We start from the raw sequence: 22,661 nt of genomic DNA on the forward strand, positions 1-22,661 counted from the left end.
TTAATATTGATTGATAATGACTTTCATTGAACTGATTTTGATATTTTCTTATATTGAATATTGATTTGAATAAATTAAACTGTGGTCCTTACCGCCAACTGTTAGTTTTACTTTGTCAGGCATCTTAGATAATGCATTTTATTTATATTAATTGATGTATTTTGTCAGGATCATCATTACCTTTTGAAACATTATATTTTTGACAGGTATATCCTCCCATCTGATTGATTGTTGCAATGTTTTGAGGATTGGGATAATGATTAAAAATCTCTATCCTTCTATAACCTCGTTGTCAAAGGTCATGCATTTTTGTTTCATTAGAGGGAATGATAGGTTTTAATTAAATCGCCTAAGAATAAAAAAGAATCTGCCGAGAAAATAAAGTTTTACGAACAATGATAAATAAATTTCTAGCATTGACATGTGGTAATCTTTGGTCAACAAGTAATTCATAGTAAATTTTACAGACACTTTTACCCACAGAATAACCCCAAAATGCTCATAAAGTTGATTCTGACTCACTTCAGTAAATGATGACAAACAAACTTTGTAAAAGTCAGTGAAAATGGAAAATCTGCAGAATGCAAGTGTGCTTTCTTTGGCTGTTACTGAAGAACAAAGATTAGCTATACAAGCTTTTTTCAATTACAATAATTGGAATTTTAATGAAGTTAATCAGATGACAAATTGCTGTATCGAAGAACCAGCTGAAAACACCAACAGAAATGAGTCTGAAGAACAACATGTTGACCTGCAAACTTTTGAAAGTGGGCCAAACCATCAGGAAGACATTCACTATGAAGTAGATTGGGATATGTGTTTGGAATGTTTTTGTACTCCATGTGTAATTATAAACAGGCAAAGTTGGCTAGGTGAAGGGCAAGTGGCTCACATTAGAAATAGTGCTATTAGGAAAACCAAATACAAACTATTTTGGAGAATGATGCAGAATAGGGAAGCCTGGAGTCATGAGCAGTACCTCAGAAAAAAAGTCGTCTTCTTAATAGAGATAGAATAGATGACTCAGTAGTGGTTGTGAGGAGAGAGGTTATGCCTATCTGTGTTTTAAATCTTGTGAGAGAACTTTATCCAAATCCTAAGTCAAAGCCATACATGGGGCACAGATGGTATTGAAAATTGGTAAAGAGTTAAATAAGAAACTCTGTTATTTAGATCGACTTTTCACTTGCAGTATATCAGAATAAATTGATTTTTGTGTAACGACTTATTTGCTGACATATTCTATTCTTTGGATATGTGTTAATGGATTTTGATATCAGTATTCATTTGTTGGAATAAGGCGAAAATTATATGTACTGCTAACAAGGTATGTGAAGCATGCCTGTAACCACTAACTTGCATATGCATTTGTTTACAAACAAAAGCCGCTGATACCAAACTCCTCCCACTAAATTCAAAATCTGTACAAAATTGTGTCCACTTCAGATTTTTCAAATGTAGTTTCTCTAGGAATATTGATCAAATAGGAAATATGTTTTCACAATTTGTTTATTGTTAAGGTAGGAACATTTGAGTCAATAAAATCTGCTTCTAGCTCATGATATTCTAAAATTATATTCTCTGATCTTAACCCTGCCAGTTACAATAAATTTTTTGAAAAGCAAGGGATGCAACCCTTATATACCCAGGGTGCTGGTTTAAAATTACAACTGTATGTGTTTACATGAAAAAATACAAAACACAAAAACACTAGAAATTTCTGTTTTGATTCCCTCACACAATTTTATTTCAACTAAATGACAAAATTTTCAGAGTAGAAAAAACCTTTACATCGACCGGGAGTCGAATCCGGATCGCTCGCTTTAAAGCAACCAAGCTAACCGTTACACCACCGACCCTACATGACATACTGATTTTAACGAAACAAAATTCAGGATATAAAATATCGACCCTTTAACCATCCAAGTTAAAAACAAATGGTGCGTAAATAATGTGCCTTGGACATACGAAGATGTCCTTTTCTTCAACGAGAAACGCGGAGTACTTCTGATCGCTACATGCCCAAAACACAATACTCCATTCTAAATTTGCAAATTATAATGACATGTGACGTCGAGTAGTATAACAAGAAATCTTATCTGAAATGATATATCAATAATATATCAATCATCCTATAGAAAACATCCACTTTTTTGTTATATCTTTCTTTGCCTAAACTTGCCAAAACTTCGAACCTAAATGATACTGCCGAGGTTACTAGCTACATTTTGTAACATACGGCAGTCTTCTTCCGGTCAGTGACAATTAATTTACGTACGTTTGTGACGTTCCGTTTCAACGATGACAACGAGAGCCGTCTGTGAGTAGGAGAGGTTGTTAACTTAGACAAGGTAAATATGTATTTACTTTTTGGTTTTTCTCAAGTTCAATGTCTATTGGAGCAATTATTGATATTGTTACGCCCTCACGGGTGTGTAGATATATTTCAAGCGCAAGTGTATAGTAAAGTAGTATTTCACTGGTAGCGTGGCCTTTGAAGATACTTCCATATACTTGTTCTTAACACACAACTCAACAGAATTTCAACTGATAAATAACATTTATTAACCTCTCAGGAGTCAATAATTTCATACAATACAATGTATAATGTTAAAACCCTACCACTGAACGCTAAAGTATAAACGGAGGTCCCCATAAAATATGATACGGGCTGCTAGGTTCTATAGGTTATGTTAAGGTCAGGTCGTAGTAAAAATATGTACTAATAAAAATACAGGGGCATACCACGGGTGTTGTTTTCCTGGCGAGCTGTTAGCGCTCAGAGGTCAAAATCGAGCTGAATAGTTCTAACTGCTTTCAGAATAATTCTACCAGGATTGATTTTAGGACGCTGGCCCACAGTCTATATACAACTGCCCCACTTGTTGGAATCTTAGGCCCACTAGGACGCTTACCCTACCGGTGCATCTGGTCCATGATCCCAGTTTTTAGAGGAGTCCGAGTTGCTCATTTACTTTTGTTACTTTGTATGTATGATTTTAGTTACTTTATGTTCTTTGTTGTGTGTGTCTGTTTTCCATGTGTGGTCTTTGTCCCTGGATTATATTCTTTTGATTACCGCTATAACCTTGGTTCCCTTGATTACTCTTTCAGGAATGTGGGGATTCGGCTAATATCATTGGTTTATCCTTGTGGGCCTCCAAACGATATGATTGGTTGAGAAATCTTTGCATTCCCACAGAAGTCTATATTCTCCTAACTAATTACTTCCGGTCTGCCAAATACAAACATGGTTGACATCGAGGGGAACAATATAATAACGGGATGGAAAAGAAGGAAGACGGACACCTACTACAACTTATAATTAAGCTTAAGACTAAAATTAACAATCCCGGTTTATGGGGATATTTTGCACTTTCATTTAGCTACATTAGATTTTTTTTTAATTTTTCAAAATTTTTGAATTCTTAGATTTATTTTTTTAATCGACATGGGAGAGATGTCTATTTTAATCATGTACATATTAAAGTCAGTTACAAAGCACTGAAGACTATAAGGCTTTATTGTATAATAATTGTTCTTGCTTTTAGTCACTGCCAAGTACATGTATATGTATTTTTTTGATATTTGAAACGTTACGGTCTGCAAAACCGAAAGGAAATCTGCTCACATTTTAACAAAAGAAACAATTTTATTGATTGATTGTTGGGGTTTAACGCCCGAACAGCAAAAGTTCAGAAGAAGTCAGTGTAAAGACTAGTCTAGAATGCCTGTATGAGATCCATGACTTCTTTTAAAATGAAGTAAAACATAATTTATAGAAAGGTTGGCGATTTCTACATAAAACTGACAGAAACTGAACAGTCTCTCTGGTTCTGTTTAATCCACACAGTCTCATGGCAACATTACTTTTGAAAAGTTCAAACTTATAAATTGAATAAACTTCCACACATCAAGGATAGGAAAGTATGTACTTTTTATGAAAAAAAAACAACAACAAACAAACAAACAAACAAACAAAGGAAAAAGTAAGAACACGTAAAATTTCTGTTTTGACTGCCTCAAAACATCTTTATTAATTCAACCAAATGAGACCAAATTTTTAAAATAAACCTATCTGTATAGTGCTGGATTATGTATATGCGTCGGCCGGGAGTTGAATCTAGATTGCATGCTTTAAGCAACCATGCTTACAGTTACACCATTGACGCTACGCGACACGCCGATTTTGACGAAACGAAATCAAGGATATAAATATCATCATAAATTATCCTTTTTTAATCATAAATGCCTTTTTGGCACGACCATTTTCTAGGAATACAGAGTAACGGTTCTTATTTGACTTGCTGTTAACCGTTAAATGTCAGCAGTGTACTAATTAATTATTCATGACTTGTAGCCATAATTTTTTTTTCACTTGTTTACTTATTGAAGAGATTTTGCTTGACGATTTTGACGTTATCTAACCATAATAAGTGGACGTGATGTAACACTCCAAAGGACAGGATTATTACTCGATTGGCCAGACAATTGTGAAAGAGAGCTGCGTGTGGGTGACCTCATTTTCCAATATGTGATTTCGGAACTTATTATCTAATGTGCAGCCATCTTTCAGTCATATTCGTGTTTTGAATGTTTTAGTTATTCCATTTGTATGGTAAGAACTATAATTTTCGGTCTTAGCGACGTTTTTTCAATTGCTGACTTATATTGTAGCAGAGAATTGTTTAGAACTTTTACGGTAATGCTGCTGCAGTTTGATTTGTCAATATCATCACATGACACCCTAAATGTAATGAATGGCGAAACCGAACGTCCTAGTTTTGGTAGTTCTCAAATTAATCGGCTTTCCAACTTCATCAGTTACTGTAGTTCTCCGTCATTTTATAACTTTGCTTATCAACGTTGTTATGTCGTTTTCAAAGACATTTATGGTGGACAAAATTTGAACAATTATCTTATCAGGGTTTTTTGACAGTACAATACGAGCTTACAGCTCGTCGTGGATAGTCGTGTTCATTGGAGGAAATGATTTGGAACGCAACGACATAACTGTCTGAGACATTCATCTATTGATTCTCCGATACACGAATATTCTCCAGGCATTATGTGAAAATAGTAGTCTGTCAGCTTTTTTTTCAGGGACAGAACACCATATTTCACAATACTTTTATAATTAACTTGTGCCCTGTGCAGGTCCGGGTGTTAAAAGAATAGGTCTGCAGCAGCGCTAAGCTTGTCGTAAAAGGCGACTAAATAGTGCTCAGAACCCTAGCCGGGGGCTAGGGCGCTCTGCCCATAGTGTAACTGGAATGTGTGCCCCAGGTGGTGGAATGGGGTACCCCTGGCGTGTTACATGCTGGGGTTGTCAGGCAATAATACGGAAAACCTGACCGCAAACCATAGTGGTGCACCGTGTTGGAAAAGATGCCACGTTCTTCGCACGTTAAAGAACCCTACTGTGGTATTCTCCCGGAGTAGGAACCATAGGGCTCAGCCACAGGAGGCTAAATTGCCCCACCCTACCCACCTCTCCCTATTTCCAGTGGCAATCAAACCTTCTCGACCCCATTGTCCTTGTGTCCCATCCCTTTTTCATTTCATCATCATTTCATTTGTATTTTATCATTAATATCATGTTCATCGACTGAATATAGCTGAAATATTGCTGCTCGGACGTTAAACCACAACAAACAAACAAACAAACATAATTAACTTGTTGTTTAACCAGTCTTTGAAAGCGGTGTGTAAAAGTTGTGATGAAATTTTTACTAGAAGTTACAGGGACTAAAGCACTCAGTACAAAATATTTATTCTGATGGAGTTCATCCAGATAGACACTTAAGACTTTATAAATACCATCGATGTATACGTTGCACGGGGCGCCGAATGTACAGACAAAAGTGAATTTTGTTCAACAAAAAATTTAGATTAATAAAATTTATGACAGACTACAAATTTTCAATTTTGTCAGTTCTGTGGCACAAAATTCAATTTTGTGTCACAAAAATCAATTTTGTCAGACAAATGTCAATTTTGTGTCACAAAAGTCAATTCTGTGTCACAAAATTCAATTTGTGAGACAAAATTGAATTTTGTCACAAAAGTAAGATTAGTGTGCAAATTAGTTTACAGAATCCTTTTTTAATATGCAATGAATTCTCTCATCACGATTTTGTAAGAATGTTTCTCATTGGATATAGTAACCGCAGGTTTCCGATTACTTTGAGCAACGCAGGACGGTTAAGGCCGTTTTAAGTAAAATGAAAAGACATCTTTTAAGTTGCATTCTACAATAAAACTGTTTTGAAATGACTAAAATTGCTATTATACGTTTTCTATGAGATTTGTTTGATTAAACAGGTTTTAAAATACGCGATTTTTCTACTTCCGATTTACTGGGATTTTCCCTGATGAATCACGTGATGATTTTCTGATTAATCGCAACCAAATTTGTTAAAATTTTACAAGCAAATTTGTATTAATGTATTTTTCCCAAATTTTGTTGGAAAAAAAATGAATCGTCAGATTACCTGAGAAAATCATATTAGAAATATGTTGTGCGGTGAAATTTGTTAATCTGTCCAAGTCGGCTAAAGATTATATTGTTCCACTATCAATATTTTTGCCAGCTACAGATAGATTCCTTATTTCATTCCGATTCTATTGATGTATGACACTAGAAATTCGGTTGAGTGGAACAGGTCGGGCGAGATGAAAAATCGACATAGTACGTGTCTAACTTTCGTTTCCCTTTTGTTTACAAATGCCCAAATGATCTATCTTTCGATTCAAGAATAAGCGACACAATGGGTTATACGATTACTATATCCGATATTTCTTTCACGAATGTGCTTTATTATGACCATGTACATTCGTGCCTTATCCACTGTATTGCATTGATGCTTTAAGTTTGCAATACACTTGTACATGATGCTGCACATTTTGAATTCATTTGCATATCCAAAGGATTCTGTAAACTAATGTACATACAAAAATGACTATTGTGACACAAAACTAAATTTTGTCTCACAGAATTGAATTTTGTAACACATAATTGAATTTTGTTTCACAAAATTGAATTTTGAATTTTGTGACACATAATTGAATTTTGTAACACATAATTGAATTTTGTTTCACAAAATTGAATTTTGTGACACAAAATAGACTTTTGTCTCACAAAATTGATTTTTGTGATACAAATTTGATTTTGATCACAAAAAGATCAATTCCCATTCGGCGCCCCGTACGTTGGGCTGTTCTGTATCTCTCACGACATGTAAGCACGAAACAATAACATGTGTAACACATGTACATTTTACATAATGGGAATTGAAACTGACCCATTCATTGTTATCGTTTTGTACTACAATTTGTAATTACTATTTTTAAAGATCATTTCGTGTTATTATGGTTAGACTAGTGTATATTTTTGCTAAATTGATTTAAATTAAAACTTTTGGAGAGTTAAAGAATATGACTGTGTACTTGTACATGAACTTCCCATGTCTTATTATTAAATTATTAAATAAATCATTGTTTAATTGAAGGGAAGTCACTAGTCAAAGACGTCTATTCTTGTTAGACAGTCTAACTCATGGTAGATTCAGTAACCTTTTCAAATTTACAGGTACATATATATTCTAATTATTTACTTGTAATGTTAGGAAACACAATCAATGCTGTTTGTAAGCATCTGTATGGTATACTGCCGGTCTGACACAAGTACATGTACATATTCAATTGTAAATGCCGGTAAGACATATTATGTGTAATTTGTATGTTGTCGGTGTGGTACAATACATGTAATTGAATGGGTCAGTATGACATAGTAATATGAATATATATATATAACATCTCAGAATGTGACGACTCTGTTGGCTACACTGCTCCATCGGATCAAATTGATACAGGGAAGTTAAAGTAAACATAGAAAGGCCTGAAAAATTCCCAACGATGTTAGAACTGTCACATTTGCGATGCAAATGTTTGGTGGTACCCTCCGCGGGACTCGAACTCGTACCGCTGCGACATCTATGGCAACACCGCCTGCACAAAGTCCAACACCACTCGGCCAGCTAGGCTATATAAAAAATATATATATTATGTTGTCGGTATGCCACACTTATTTAAATGTTGTGGATACGACATTACAGTGTAATTGTATATGTAGTCACTATGACACATGACTAAATATATTTGTTGTCGGTTTTGACACATGACTAAATATATATGTTGTCGGTATGACACATGACTAAATATATATGTTGTCGGTTTTGACACATAACTAAATATATATGCTGTCAGTATGACACATGTCTTAATACATATGTTGTCGGTTTGACAAAATAACATAACCTTATTTGATTGTTGGTACAGGTACATATATGTACATCTATTCTCATAGAATAGAATATGCTATTACAGGCGTTCTATGAAATTTTTTAAAATTTGTCCTCCATTAATGATGTAATTTCAAAGGAAAATTCTACAGTGTCAAACCAGACTATTGATGATGCAGTAGCATTAATCAAACAAGTTGGCAAAGGAGCATTGCTAAGTAAAACTGATATTGAACATGGATATAGAAATAAACCTATACATCCAGAAGGTTATGGTTTATTGGGTTTTGCTTTGGGAAACGAGATTTACTATGACGAAACCTTTCTACTGCTTTTCATTGGGGTTGTCAATAATAAGTTACTGATTGCTGGTTGTGTTCATTTACTTGATGACTTTCTCCTGGTGGTGCCACCTCCCCCTCCCCCTCTTGCCGAATGTTTGTAATAAGCAATTACACTAAGTATTAGACTACTTTCCTCACATTGGCGTACCTATCAAGTCTGGGAAAACAGTTTTTTCTACAATCGTCTTGACTTTCCTAGGCCTAGAATTGGATTCTGTACAAATGCTTGTCCGTTTGTCTGATGATAAGCTTCAAAAGGTTAAAAGTCAGCTTCAATATGCAAAATGTCAGAAAAAAATGACATGAAAAATACTCCAACAGTTAATTAGTTTGATTAATATTTTTTGTGTGGTTGTTATCCAAGGTCGCACTTTTTTTGAGACGTCTGATTAATTTGACGTTAGGACTGACAAAACCACACAATAAAAAAAAAGATTAAATAAAGAATCATATTTAGATATTGAAGCCTGATTGTTGTTTAATGAGCATTTCAATGGAAAGTCCATGTTTCTTGATGATAAATTATCAACTTCAGATAGCCCACAACTGTACATTGATGCAAGTGGAGTTGGTTTTGGTGGTGTGTTTGAAAAAATAAAAGGTTTTTGGTCAGTGGTCTGATTTGTCGACAAAACATCACATTTCAGTAATGGAATTATTGGACTATTGTTGTAGCAATTGTAACCTGGGGTTCTGACCTTCAAAATAGAAAAAAAAACTATATTTTACTCATATAACATAGCAGTTGTTCAGGTCATTAACAGACTGCTAAGGACCCTCACTTTATGCAGTTATTGCGTAGGCTTGTGGTTCATTGTTTGAAATGCAACATTTTATTTCGTGCTAAACATATACCTAGTGTTGAAAAAAATGTTTTAAGTGATCGATTGTTTCGTTTGCAGATTCAAGAGTATTGGAAAGTGGCTCCACACATGGAACTGCATCCAACCCATGTCTTACTAGACCAGTTCAGCATTTGAAGTCCGTGTCTGAGTTATTGAAGGGAAACACTTTAACAGAGGGTACTAGAACAGCATAAAATAGAGCTAAATTGGTATATGAAAAATTCATGACTCAACATTTTCCTCACTTACCATTTTCCCGTTACAAATAGAACAGTTGGTGCTTTTCTCACTGTTATACAAAGAATTTACCTCCTCGAACTGTAACTACATATCTATCTGCTCTTGCAGACTTTGATAAGCTGAACGGCTTTGGGGATACGACTCAATCGTTTGTTGTCAAAAGAACACTACAGGGTTTTCAAAAAATGAAAGGACATACAGATGTTAGGCTCCCTAGAACACCAACGATTTTGAAATTTAAAGCTAGTGCACATCCCCATTTCATGAAGAAAAACTTTACAAAGCTATGTTCCTTTTAGCTTTTTTTGCTTTCTTGTGTATAGGAGAGTTTACTTATTGTGGATAATAAAATTCGTGTCTGGACATCTAAATCTATTACATTTGGCCCCATAGTCAACACCTGTCCCAATGATACGTCTCTTACACTTACTGCTTTCAAACATCATCAAGGTAAACCTCCAGTTACCCTCCATTTAAATGCTTGTAAAGGTGATAGTCAAGTGTGTGCTATTTCTGTATTATTGCAAATTGTGAGGATCCAAAGATGGACCATTATTTGTTTTCTCAGATGGCGCGGCAGTATCTCGTCATGCTTCTAGCAGTCATTTGCATGTATCATTCGTATTTTTGAATTATGCTACTAAGAGGTACAAAAGTCACTCGTTTCGAATTGTTTACCCATCAGCATCATGGGCCAAATCAAGAGGGTATCTAATGGTCATATTGAATTGCTATGTAGATGGAAATCCGAAGAATTTAGACGTTACATTAGAATTCCACTCCTTACTTTATGAAATGCGATTTTTGTCTTGTTACATTCATGTGATGGGGACATGAGCCACTAACTTGATCTGATCACTGTTCAAATGATGTATTCAGATTGCAATGATAATTTATTCAGATGCTCCCTTGTCACATCAGAATGTAAAGTACAAAGTACAAGTATGTCTTGGTACGTGTAGACATGTATGTCTTGTCTGAGCAAATGTGAAACTTTTATATGATGTTCTACGTACAATGTACATGTATCTTTGAACTTTTATTAACATAAGTGTAACATGTGACCCCAAAACTTTGTTTAATCTAAGACTTAACTGTATTAATGTTATACAGTACATCATTTTTCGACTAATTATAGTATATATGTAACTTTTGTGTCTGTACAAAGTGTGGTCTAAAGTTTCTTATACTGGTTGTTCAATATTGTAATTGTATGACATATAATGCGTTTACGTGAAATGTAGACATGGGGTCAGGGATTTGTGTACATGTACAGGTACATATATGTTATATAATAATTTATAACATGGGGTCAGGAGCCTCAGTCTGTTAATGCTCTATCATTTAATACATATGTAATGTAATACCTTATAACATGGGATCAGGGGCCTCTGTTATTGTTCTCTCATTTATTAAATATGTAATGTAATATTTTTGTAAGGTCAGGAGCCTCTGTTAATATTCCATCTTTTTGTATGAAATGTAATATCTCGTAACATCTGTTAATGTTATATCATGTAATACCTATATACATGTCATGTGATGAGTCAGGTGCCTCTGTTATTTTATTTTGTGTACAGGAGTTTGAAGAAACAATTTGTTCTACCATTGATTAATTACATATGTACATTTTGTACATGAAGGTACAAATATACTATAATTTTGTCACATTGAGTCAGAAACCTTTTTATTTTTTGTGTATTCAGTTCACCCATCGGTTTTGTTTTGATATTCACTTATGACACTGTTATAACTATATATATCATATATTTAGATTAGAATACAACTTTTTTGTATATGTTATATCATCTACCCTATATCGCATACTCAATATCACACCTCTAGACCTATATCGCATTACCTATATCACACCCTAGACTTATATCGCATAACTTATATTGCACACATTCACAGACTATACTTGAAGTATGGTTGAAATATAAGTAACGTTTTTTTATGTCCTCGTTACAAGAAGTACATGTAAAAAATAACTGTTATATGCTTTAATATCACAGTTTTTACTCCAATGATAGATGAATTTGTTCGATTTTCTGCCCCTCACCTTTGATTTTCAGCTCAGATATTACTCATGGGCTAGTTATGTACTTTGAGTATTTTACAATTCTGGTTATTCTAGAATGTAAATCGTTATATATAGTTGTGTTTTGCTGATGTCTTTTTGATACTTAGTTCCGTCATTTTATAATAAATGACCTATTTCAGTTTACATATTGTGTTGTATCATTTTATGAAAATCAAATAAAGCAGTAACTGTTCAAGGAGGTAAGATGACAAAAATGTGTATTTGCCGACTTTAAGGTTTCTTCTTTTTTATATTTTCAAAATGCTTTAAAAAAACTTATTCATTACACTTACAATAGAAGTGTATATACAACTTTAGTCTCACTCCCACGTTTTGGGAAAGTGTGTCACTATGTATTCAAAAGGTAGCGACACTATTATGTTTGTAGCGAACACATAGATAAACCTTTTATTGTTCCCGATTTTGACGTCTACACGATATAAATTCAGCTTAAAAATTCTGGACTAGAACGTTGACAGTCGTAACAGGAAATGCACAAAAATGTCCATTTAGAACGTATCAACGTAACATTTATAAAATCACGTTTTACACTATGATTTGGACCGTCTTTCTTGCTTGACGCGGAATAAGTTCATATCCTGATAAATGCGTACATACAGGCAAATATTGATAGTAGTTAAAGGTTTGTATTTTTCTAATAACGAATAGCATTAATTGTTCTTTACTTAATAAAATAGTAGATGGAGACAAAACAGTTTTGAAAACTAATATATTGTTATAAAACCCAATAATATTTTTTGCACAAATTGGATAATAAATGATCATTCTGAAATATCTAAAAATGACCCAAAATAGACTACAAGTGCTGTGGCATTAAGTAACAGCACTTGTAGTCTAAATAAATTTTAAGTAAATAAATCTTCTTTTATCATTTATCCATGTGCATCTAAAAGTCAAATGCAATTTTATAAGATTGGAAATTGATATCTGTTATTGACATCTTGAATCTTAAAATTGAACGAATTGGTGAAGTAGATTAAGTTGTTTAATTGTGCAAAATCCAGCAGAAACACGTAGTGTAAACAAGGAGAAAAAACTGTTACGTCTTGAAAGACAGGAAATCATTCCAGATAATACACATCCAAGTATGCAACGCATCAAAATCATATACTACATATGATTATCATTTAGATAAAGTGTAATTTAATTAACATATTATGTTTCGGCTTACACATAATTACCATGACTATATCATAAAATAATCACATGTTTCAACGAACATAATACAAAAATGTACTTATTTGATAGCAAGTTAATATTTACATAAGCGATATCATATGATAATCATATGACTATCTTATGTAAATTCTTTTAAGATGGTCATGTGAATAGGGCATTCTATATGTAGAAATTAACGACCTTCAAAATGTTGCATTCGAAGCAACATAAAGTGACTAAGAGCAATGTTATCTATACTATAAATAATATGCCGTTTTGAGTTTTCGCTTGATTATTATCATGGGATGAAAGTACTTTAAAGGTAAATCTGATGAAATGAAATCATTCGTTTTGACATATTTGAGAAAAGAACACTAGAAGTACCATTTAAGCACCTCTTTGTAGGCGTGCACATTTGTCTGCATCACATTGTACAATGGCATTACCTACTATTACAACATTTTATCATCGCTAAAATTTAGGAGTTCTAAAAAAAACCTGAACAGTAGTAGAATATGTCTTGAATTACGAAGAATTTGCAAAGTTTGAGTTCATTATGAAACTCTTACCTACATCGTTAACAAACCAACAACTGCTTTAAGCATTCTCTATGGATTTGATGTTATAGTATGACGACTGGAACTAGCATATGCATCTGGTCTTATATTTATATATTTATATAAATATTTATATATGTCCTGCTCATAATATTCTTTAATTTATGTCTTTTGTTGATTTTGTTACATCTGTTACCTCAAATTACTTTTGCTCGAAATGTGATTTTTGTGGAATACAACTTCTTATAGTCAAAAGCGGGTATAGTCAAATATATTTCCTCTGAAATCTTTAAGTAAATTCTTGACGATGTAATTTTTTTAATGATTTATTGCTATGTTATATGAATGTTCTAGCGTTTGGTATTAATAATGTTACATGTTCCATGTTGATTTTCGATTATCTTAATTTGATTTATCTATTTCGGATGATTCTTCAACATTACCACATTATTTACTTTATCTGCCCCGTGATACTTTGTTGAATTTAGTATTAAGCTCAAGTGAGAATCGCTCTGTGGTTTTTTATGTTACTCACTTTTGTGACTCATGTCGGAGAGCTACGTCATTGGCCCCGTGCAGGTCCGGGTGTTAAAAGAATAGGCCTGCAGCAGCGCTAAGCTTGTCGTATAAGGCGACTAAATAGTGCTCAGAAACCTAGCCGGGGGCTAGGCGCTCTGCCCACAGAGCAACTGGGATGTATGCCCAAGGTGGTGGTGTGGGGTACCCCTGGCGTGTTGCATGCTGGGGTTGTCAGGCAATAATACGGAAAACCTGACCGCAAACCATAGTGGTGCACCGTGTTGGGAAAGATGCCACGTTCCTCGCACGTTAAAGAACCCTGCTGTGGTATTCGATAGGAGTAGGAACGTTTGCGCTCCGCCACAGGAGGCTAAATTGCCCGACCTTCCCCACCAACCCCTTTTTCCAGTGGCAATCAAAATTTGTCGACCCTATTATCCTTGTGACCCATCCTTTTTTTTCATTTCATGTTCATTTTATCATCCATTTCATGTTCATCGTCTGAATATAGCTGAAATATTGCTGCTCGGACGTTAAACCCCAACAAACAAACAAACAAAGCTGCGTCATTGTTGTTATTCTATAACCGGATTATTCTCACTTACAATATGACAGTTGCCGCAGGCGGAGCAGGACATGCTTTACCCTTCCAGAGCATCTGATGTCAATCATCATTTTATTGAGTGTTCATATTGCTAGTTTCTTAGTTTTTTGTGCATTGCGTCTTGTTTTCCTTATCTTCACATTTTAAATGTAATCTTTTTTAATTCTGTTCAGTATTCATTGTATATATAGATCAATTCTGTTTGCTGCTTCGGCGATAAGGCGATGTACTTGGATTTTGATGTATCTGCATTGTCTAACTATCGACGCTACAGAAGGAATGACGTAACAGGAGTATGTATCACAATTGTATTTGAATACATAAATAAGTCCATTGCGTAATACGGGGTATATTGTTTTTATTTAACATAAATATTCTATTATAGTAGGTTAATTTATATTTTATATGTAGATGCTAATATGTTCCTTTGCAAAGGATTGATAGTGCGTAACAATACCAACTTTTTTGTTTTCTGTGTACCTGTTTACCTATATCATATTGAAAAAAAAACATAATTTAAGTGTTATCATGATGGCGAGATTTCGAATTACGCATTTGATTCAGTTCATTATTTTGGTATTAATTACTAATTCATTAATACATTCTGTTAAGTTTCTAGTTATATGGTTATCGACAACCATTAAGTTTTTACATAGACATTTACAAAATTAATGAACTGTTTGAATGCCAATAAGAATCATCTGCATGAGAAATATAGAGTGTTTCCAATATGCAGACAAATAATCTAATTGAAACAGACATTTCAAATTAACAAAAACAGCATGCTTGGTAATGCTATTAACATATTAAAATCTCTAAGACACACGTCAGAAGATGGCAATATAGTCTTAATCAATAAATAAGAAAAAATAGAAGTAATTACAGAAATGTCAAAACCTTTGAAGTTTATCAAATGGTAAATTGACCAATAAATGTAATGTAATTTGTCGTCTTTAAAGTAATTTGCAAGGATATCGTTTTCAGTGTTGCTATAATAGCAAATGCTAAATTTACCAATACTGTAGGAATCATATTCGTAAATAGGCTGTTCTAGAAATCAATATGGCTTCTTTTCCCGCCTTCTATTATTTGATGAAGCGGTGGAGTCCTGAATAAATGTTCCAATCAATTTGAAGGCGTTGCCTTTGAAATTAGGAATTCTATTGGAATGAATAAAGGTTGTTAAAGCAGCAAATCTAAAAAAGTATAGTAATGGTTTGGTATCATTTTCATTTTAAAAACATATAGTGCTACAGTATTATAAGAATATAATAGAGTATATATTTTAAAAAAAGTTAACGCATACGAGATTTTATAAATTAGAAGATGGAGTATAGTGTATCTCGAACTACTTCAATAAATTCGTCGCTGGAATTTTACAATGTTTCAGATTATGATTATGATTATGACATCGGTAATTTTACACTTCCTCTGAAAGAGATTATTCCGGTTGCATTTGTGTATGGAGCGACTTTACTTCTTGGAATCGTAGGAAATATTTTGGTAATATATACTGTAGCTACATACCAAGGGATGAAAACTATTACGAACACATTTTTGGTCAGTTTAGCTTCGGCTGACCTTCTAGTTATTTTAGTTTGCGTTCCTACAAAGGTAAGGACATTAAGATAAGTAAAATAGAGCACATGTAAATCCATCATTTTCCGTTGGAAACCATCTTGCTGAAAATTTGATCTAAATTCATGAACGTCTTTTTTAGATAAAAGTAGCCACAATAACTGTTAGAATGTCAAAAATTTAAGAATCTAATTAGATTAATAATACAATAGATATTAGAATTAGCATAATCCAAAAGGCATTTCATGCACAAAACATCTCTTTATATTCAGTGAGAATTGGTTTTTACTTCTTCGTTGTAACCAAAGTGGTCAGTGTCTGTCAATTTCTTATCTCTGAAAAGTAGTAAAACCAGCTGATATCTAAAAGTAGTTTTTCTGTTTGATCTGCCTTACATTAATGGTAACATCAACTCTAACTTTTAGGTAAAAGTTGATTGTTTCTTTACTATCGCAGTATGTTACCTTAATATTATTATCGGGGCAACTAATTGATACACGTACAAACAGCGCTAAATAATGGCTCTGTACATGCATATCATAAGGAAGGCTGTTATAATGGGGCGTAAAATATACCAAAACAAAAACGTCCCAGCATGTCCAGAGATTAACATAAAATGTCTGGGTACCAGACAATCTCAAGTTCAAATTGCCAATTAAGCTGCCGCAATCTTTATATGTACATGTTTTTTTTTTTTAAATATAGAAGTAATCATGTCTGATTAAAACTGAATACACGATATATTATAAAGACATATTTAATAGGATTGGAGAAAAGGGGCCAAAATGTTGAAGGGACATATGATGTTGGATCACAATATTTCAACCTATTCATGAAGATTTTTAAACCACTTTCAAAATATTAAGATAAGGTTCAATGCTTCAGATCAGATAAAAAGAACCGTTAAAAAACATTTTGGGAGTTTCGATAGTGTTTTTTTAGTTAGTTAGCCAAATTTAGATATATCCTACCGCTGCACCTGGTCCATGCTCCCAATGTTTAGTAGAGTCCGGGTTGTTCATTCTCTTTTGTTTCTTTGAACGTGCTATTTTTGTTATTTTATGTTCTTTGCAGGAATATATTCTTTTGATTCCAGGTCGAATCTTGAATACATTGATGACTCTTTCTATTGCTTTTGTTTAATCAAAAGCAGCAAACAATATTTGATTAAACCTTTGCGATACTGTCCACAAAATAATGTGCATTATTCTTAATAAATTTAATTTTTACAAATATGCGTATAATGTTTATTTGGCAAAAATATTCCATTTTGGCTTTTTATTTGTATCTCGATCGAATAGATTAATTGCAACATTGGCGATACCTTTTTATTTCAGCACGCGAATCGTATCGTAAAAATGAAGTCAGGAAATCCAAATAATTGATTTCATATAGTATGTGTTGTTGCGTTCTTAAGTTATATACTTTTGCGTTCGTTTTTGTTTTCGTTTTGTTTTTTTTCGTTTATTTTCGTGCTTGTGTTAGTTTGCTTGTTGTTTCCATATATGATAAGTTTGTAATAATTATTCCTTACTTCGCCGATAACCTGAAAGGCTTCAAACAAAACATCTGTCCGTAGTTTTTGGCAAGATATCCTTAAACCTGAATGAAATAGGGACGAGTAGATGTCAAATGAACCAATAAAAAGGTAAAGAATAATATTGTGAAACTTCTGTAGGTTTTAAATACTCACTAAATGCAAATGGTTTTCAATAAAAAGTCAGTTATTCGTTAGATCAATGGTCTTAAACATTCAAAAGCTACCTCCTCTCTTCATTGAGGGACTGTCTTGGGTGTTCTGGGGTATTATCATTACATGTACAATGCATCCCATTCTTCTTTGCTTGATTTCGAATGCAGTGCCCTTACTTTTGCATATCTGTTGAGCGTTTTGTTACGAATCTTATTTGGTAAGACGATACGATTTATTTGTATAATTCAGTTGTTGTGAAATGCCTCTACTTGTCCCATATTGCTGTCAATAACACGCCCACTTTCGAGACAATACAGGAAGAATGTTGTTAAGTTTGAGTTTGGTCCTCAGATTGTAGTTGTTTCCAGATGGGATAAAGTGGAGCAAATGATGACTCTGCTTGAGCCTTACTTTTACGTCTTTCCCAGGTCCGTTATCTTTACTTAAAGTGCTTCTCAGGTAAGTAAAATCTTCCTCTAGAGGCTCTCCGTTTAAGACGACAGATTCTGCTGCTGCTGTCATCACTGTCGTCTCTTTGGTACTGTTGTTTAGTACAGTTTGTTTGGAAAGGTTATATAGTTTATTTGTCTTCACTTATAAATGGGTTATGTTTCCTGGGTCGTCTGCAAAATCCAGGTCTTGTAGGCTGTTGAACATGGTCTACTGAATCAATGACCATTAAAAAGAGAATAGATGATAGTATACATCCCAGCCTAACTCCTGATTCGACAGTGAATGAATCTTATATTGTTTTTTTTCTATCAAAATGACACTGCATTCAAAGTTTGAGTAAAATGCTCTCAAAAGATTACATAACTCATAACTTGAGTGGTATTCTATATGATCTTACTATTTTTCGCAATGTTTCCTTGTGCACTTTGTCAAATGCTCTCTTGAAGCCTATGAAGATGATTTATAGTGGCATTTGCCATTGAGTGCACTGTTACGAATGCAAATTAAAACATATGGTCTACATCCATTTCCTCTACTGAATCCAGCATGTTCCTCTTAAAATTTCATATCAACAATTTCATCTAGTATGTTCAGAAGTACTAAACAGAAAACCTTACTGGGGACTGAAAGTTGTGTTATTCCTCTCCAATTGTCAAAGTTTATGGAGATCTCCTTTTTTCGGGAGTTTTACAGCTAGTCCTTTACTCCATTCATTTGATATGGTTTTTATTTTCTCAGGTGTACAAGAACATAAACAAATATACCTATTTTTGTTCGTCGAATGAATATATTATCATAAAGAATTGCATGTCTGCATTACTGTTGAATCAAATGTTGACTTCTATATTGGAAAGACAAATCAAGATAAATCTGGAATAAAATGGTCGATGACGGATAGCCATGTTGGTTTGAAACAAGAACCATTTTAATTTACAATCATTATCCTTCGATCAAGAAACTTATTAGTCAATTGAAATGATCACCGAATGATAATTGGTGACATTTAATTAACCGGTATGTCATACTTAAGTTGCTAATTTATAATTCGTTGCAAATATCATTTTAAGGGGTTCGTACGCTTTGAACAAGCAAGCAAACGTATTTTTGTAAATAAACGAATTTCAACATGCATATTGTTAAGAAAGAAACACGGTGTGCTCATAGCATTGATATTTGTAATAAAATATATTCGAACTCTGCTGCCAACCAGATTTTTGAATTCTTATCACAAAAATATCAGTCGTAATATCCTTATATGTTTTATGGACTTATTGCCATTGTTCACCAGTCTTAATACAGACATATTGGATAATAATACAAATTTTCAAATGAAAATGTCATGCTTTCCGTATCAATGATATTCATTATTGATGAAAATACCGCTTGGATACAGGCAATATTAAACATTAATCTTTTTCCTTTTAAAATAAATTCCAAGATTTCAATATTATTCTTGTTTTATCTACTAGTATGTTAATAAGAACGTAAGAACGTCGTGCCAATTATTGTACCAATTAGTGTTTCACTATGTCGATTAAAAATAAAGCCTAAGAAAATGTAGTTCATACAAAATTTTAATCTATTGTCAAAAATTTATTTTTTGTCTTGTGTTCGAATGCATGTATGTTTATCTTGGGATCATATTGGTAACCAAGAATTCGAGGTTGCTGATACAGAATTCCTATAGAAGTAGCATTTCTTCCTGCTAACTATATGATAACCGAAAACTACAATTTAATGTTACATTTGCTATGCACTTTTGGGCATGTGAAAATTAAATCAGTGGTGTACCTTATGATTTGTTGCTAAAATTCAAATATTGTAAGCATTATGTATTTTAAATGCAAATACTATTTCCTTTCACCAGGTATGAAAGTTTTTTTTTCAAATATATCAGTACGACTTTAACTGACAGACGATAAAATCGCAATCGAGAGAAAAAAAACTAATCACCTTTTTTCTCGTTCTGACAATTGCGCTTTACTTTTTCTAAGTTGTTGCTGTCGAACCAATATCAAAGTATTCAATCAACGGAAACAATTGTTTAAAATCTGTTGCGTTTTACCCTATAAAGATTGTTTCGCCATGCCGGGTTAAAATAGAGTAAATATGAAATTGGCTCACCAATCAAAATTTTTTACCTGTTTTAGATCATTTTCAAACAATATTTTTGCCCATTTTTTGTCTATTGCAAGTAATGTTGCTTTAAATTACAAATAAGCATGACACATAGACTCTGTCCCGAATGTTATAACGTTTCAACCAAGACTTTGACATAAAGACCAAAAAGGACTACCTTTTCAGACCTGCTAGGAAAAGGAGGTCACGATGGTTGTGTATGCAAACAGAGAATGTTGAATAAATGTAAGTTAACCATACTTCAACCAGAATTTACACCATATACGTTTAGTAAGCTTCTGGTAACACTTATTACCCATTCATAGCAAAACTCACACTAAGTATCCATTTAAACCTACCGAAAACGCGTACCTCTCAAAAATATAAATTTCACTGATTTAGTCGGTGTACCATATGGTCCCTATTGAATTAACTAACCTAATAAATAAAAATGATATATATTAGGAGTTTCGTATACTTTTTTGTAGTTGATGAAAAGTAAATTTAATGGTTTGACTCTACGACACTAAGATAAACCCTGTATATTGTCTAATTGTCTAGTTGAATTTAGGAGATAGTTGTGTTGTATTTACTGATCTTTAAAACTGATGTAGTTTTAATGAAACTGTCAAAGGATATGTGAAAAGAATGAAAAAGAAAATTTTCCAACACCTCTGCGCATTCGTAAAATTTTGATTCTGTCAATCTTGGAACTGAAATCCCGAAGTTATGATGAAATAAAATAAAACAGGTTACAATAAATGATACATTGGAATTACCATTTATGTGTTCGTCGCTCTAGTGATAAAACTGATACGCTATATATATTCAAGGGCTGGGCGAATTGACTAGTCGAGTAATTTTAATAACGTTCTTCCAGGTAAGTTATTGGGGAAATTCATGAACTTACTCATCCCATATAGCGCCATGTTCTTACTAACCATAACAAGAACAATACAATGGTAATCGAGTACATTCCATACATGACTAACATAATGAATCAAGGTCAATTAGACAAAAAAAAGCTAATCATCCTGCTGGTTTTCATTTTCATTGATTGGAGACACTCCTTTTTTCCGTAAAATGTTAAATCGTTCTAACGATCTATTAATATTTTATAAGTTGACATTTCTATAGTTTTTTAATTATTTCATTTATAAAATAGAAAATTAAGAAAATCGATTTTAATGGTATTGTTCTGAGGGTTACAACTTACTTCGACATCTGTTTGTTTTGTTTTTGCTTTAAGACAACGAATGATATACCCGACATCACTGACCAGTTAACGCTTTAATGGAATTTAATCAGAGTATCCTTTAACCAAATGCAATCAAGACATGTCAATATCGATAAAGGGACATGTGATCCGTATTCAAATAAATCTTCGTTAAAGAAATGGCAAATGTCAGAGGGCTTAATGTATCATTATTCCATATTGGTAATGAAGATGTTGTTGTTGTTTGAAAGGTGGCAGCATTGGTGATATCCTTTCATTTATAAGTGTAATTATCTTTCATGATGGTGCCTTTTAAGTCAAACATTCACTGAAATTTCACAGGTATGGGTTTCAAGAAAGTGTTAATCCTTATCCAACTGACAGTTATGTTGTTAGAGTACTTTAGAACAGAAAAAAAAAAACAATTGGATTTACGTATATAATTACATAGCTGATATTAATATAAAGAAAAATTAACTTACGAGCACAATGTAATTGGTATATATTGGTATATGAAAATATCAAAAACTAAGCAATAATGTAAAAGTTCATTATTCGAACTGTAAAGTATGAAGTAAAGAACATTGCAGCTTCTAGGTGTTTTTGTCATGCCTTCGTTTGTACTTACAGTCTCTTTGCAATTGATCATTCATTTCAAAGTTATTTTTTTTAAGATTTATTAGTTTGCTGATATAGCATCTTACCGTCTAAATGACAAAATTGGTTTTAAAGTTTAAAATTATGCAATATCATTTAAATATGAATCTTGCATATAGTTGTGTGTAAATATCTAAATGCAAATATTCGATCGGTGAGTACATTATCATAGCCAAGAAAAGCGAAAAAGATTATTTAAACGTTACCATTAACCATTGAAGGATATTACAAACATTTGGATTGAATTTTGATAAATCAACACACTGACTAGT

The 22,661-nt window shown here is 33.2% G+C and overlaps 1 protein-coding gene across 3 annotated transcripts in view; it reads left to right on the top strand.

Annotated features, from left to right (window-relative positions):
- The first annotated feature begins 14,866 nt into the window (after nt 1-14,866).
- The window catches only part of LOC148628502 (QRFP-like peptide receptor), a 43,076-nt gene continuing 35,281 nt past the window's right edge, over nt 14,867-22,661 (top strand). Inside the window, exon 1 of one of the 3 annotated variants that reach the window (XM_088588653.1) lies at nt 14,867-14,967. In XM_088588653.1, coding sequence (XP_088444779.1) covers nt 14,899-14,967 — 69 coding nt within the window. In that variant the 5' untranslated portion in view covers nt 14,867-14,898. Of the gene's footprint in view, nt 14,968-15,854; nt 16,289-22,661 lie in introns of those variants that run through there. The other 2 variants (XM_088588643.1, XM_088588634.1) reach the window with 2 other exon arrangements.

Source organism: Perna viridis, chromosome 1, assembly GCF_037379345.1.
Source record: "Perna viridis isolate PV_CMFRI_1.1 ecotype Kerala chromosome 1, ASM3737934v1, whole genome shotgun sequence".
NCBI classification, from domain to species: domain Eukaryota; kingdom Metazoa; phylum Mollusca; class Bivalvia; order Mytilida; family Mytilidae; genus Perna; species Perna viridis.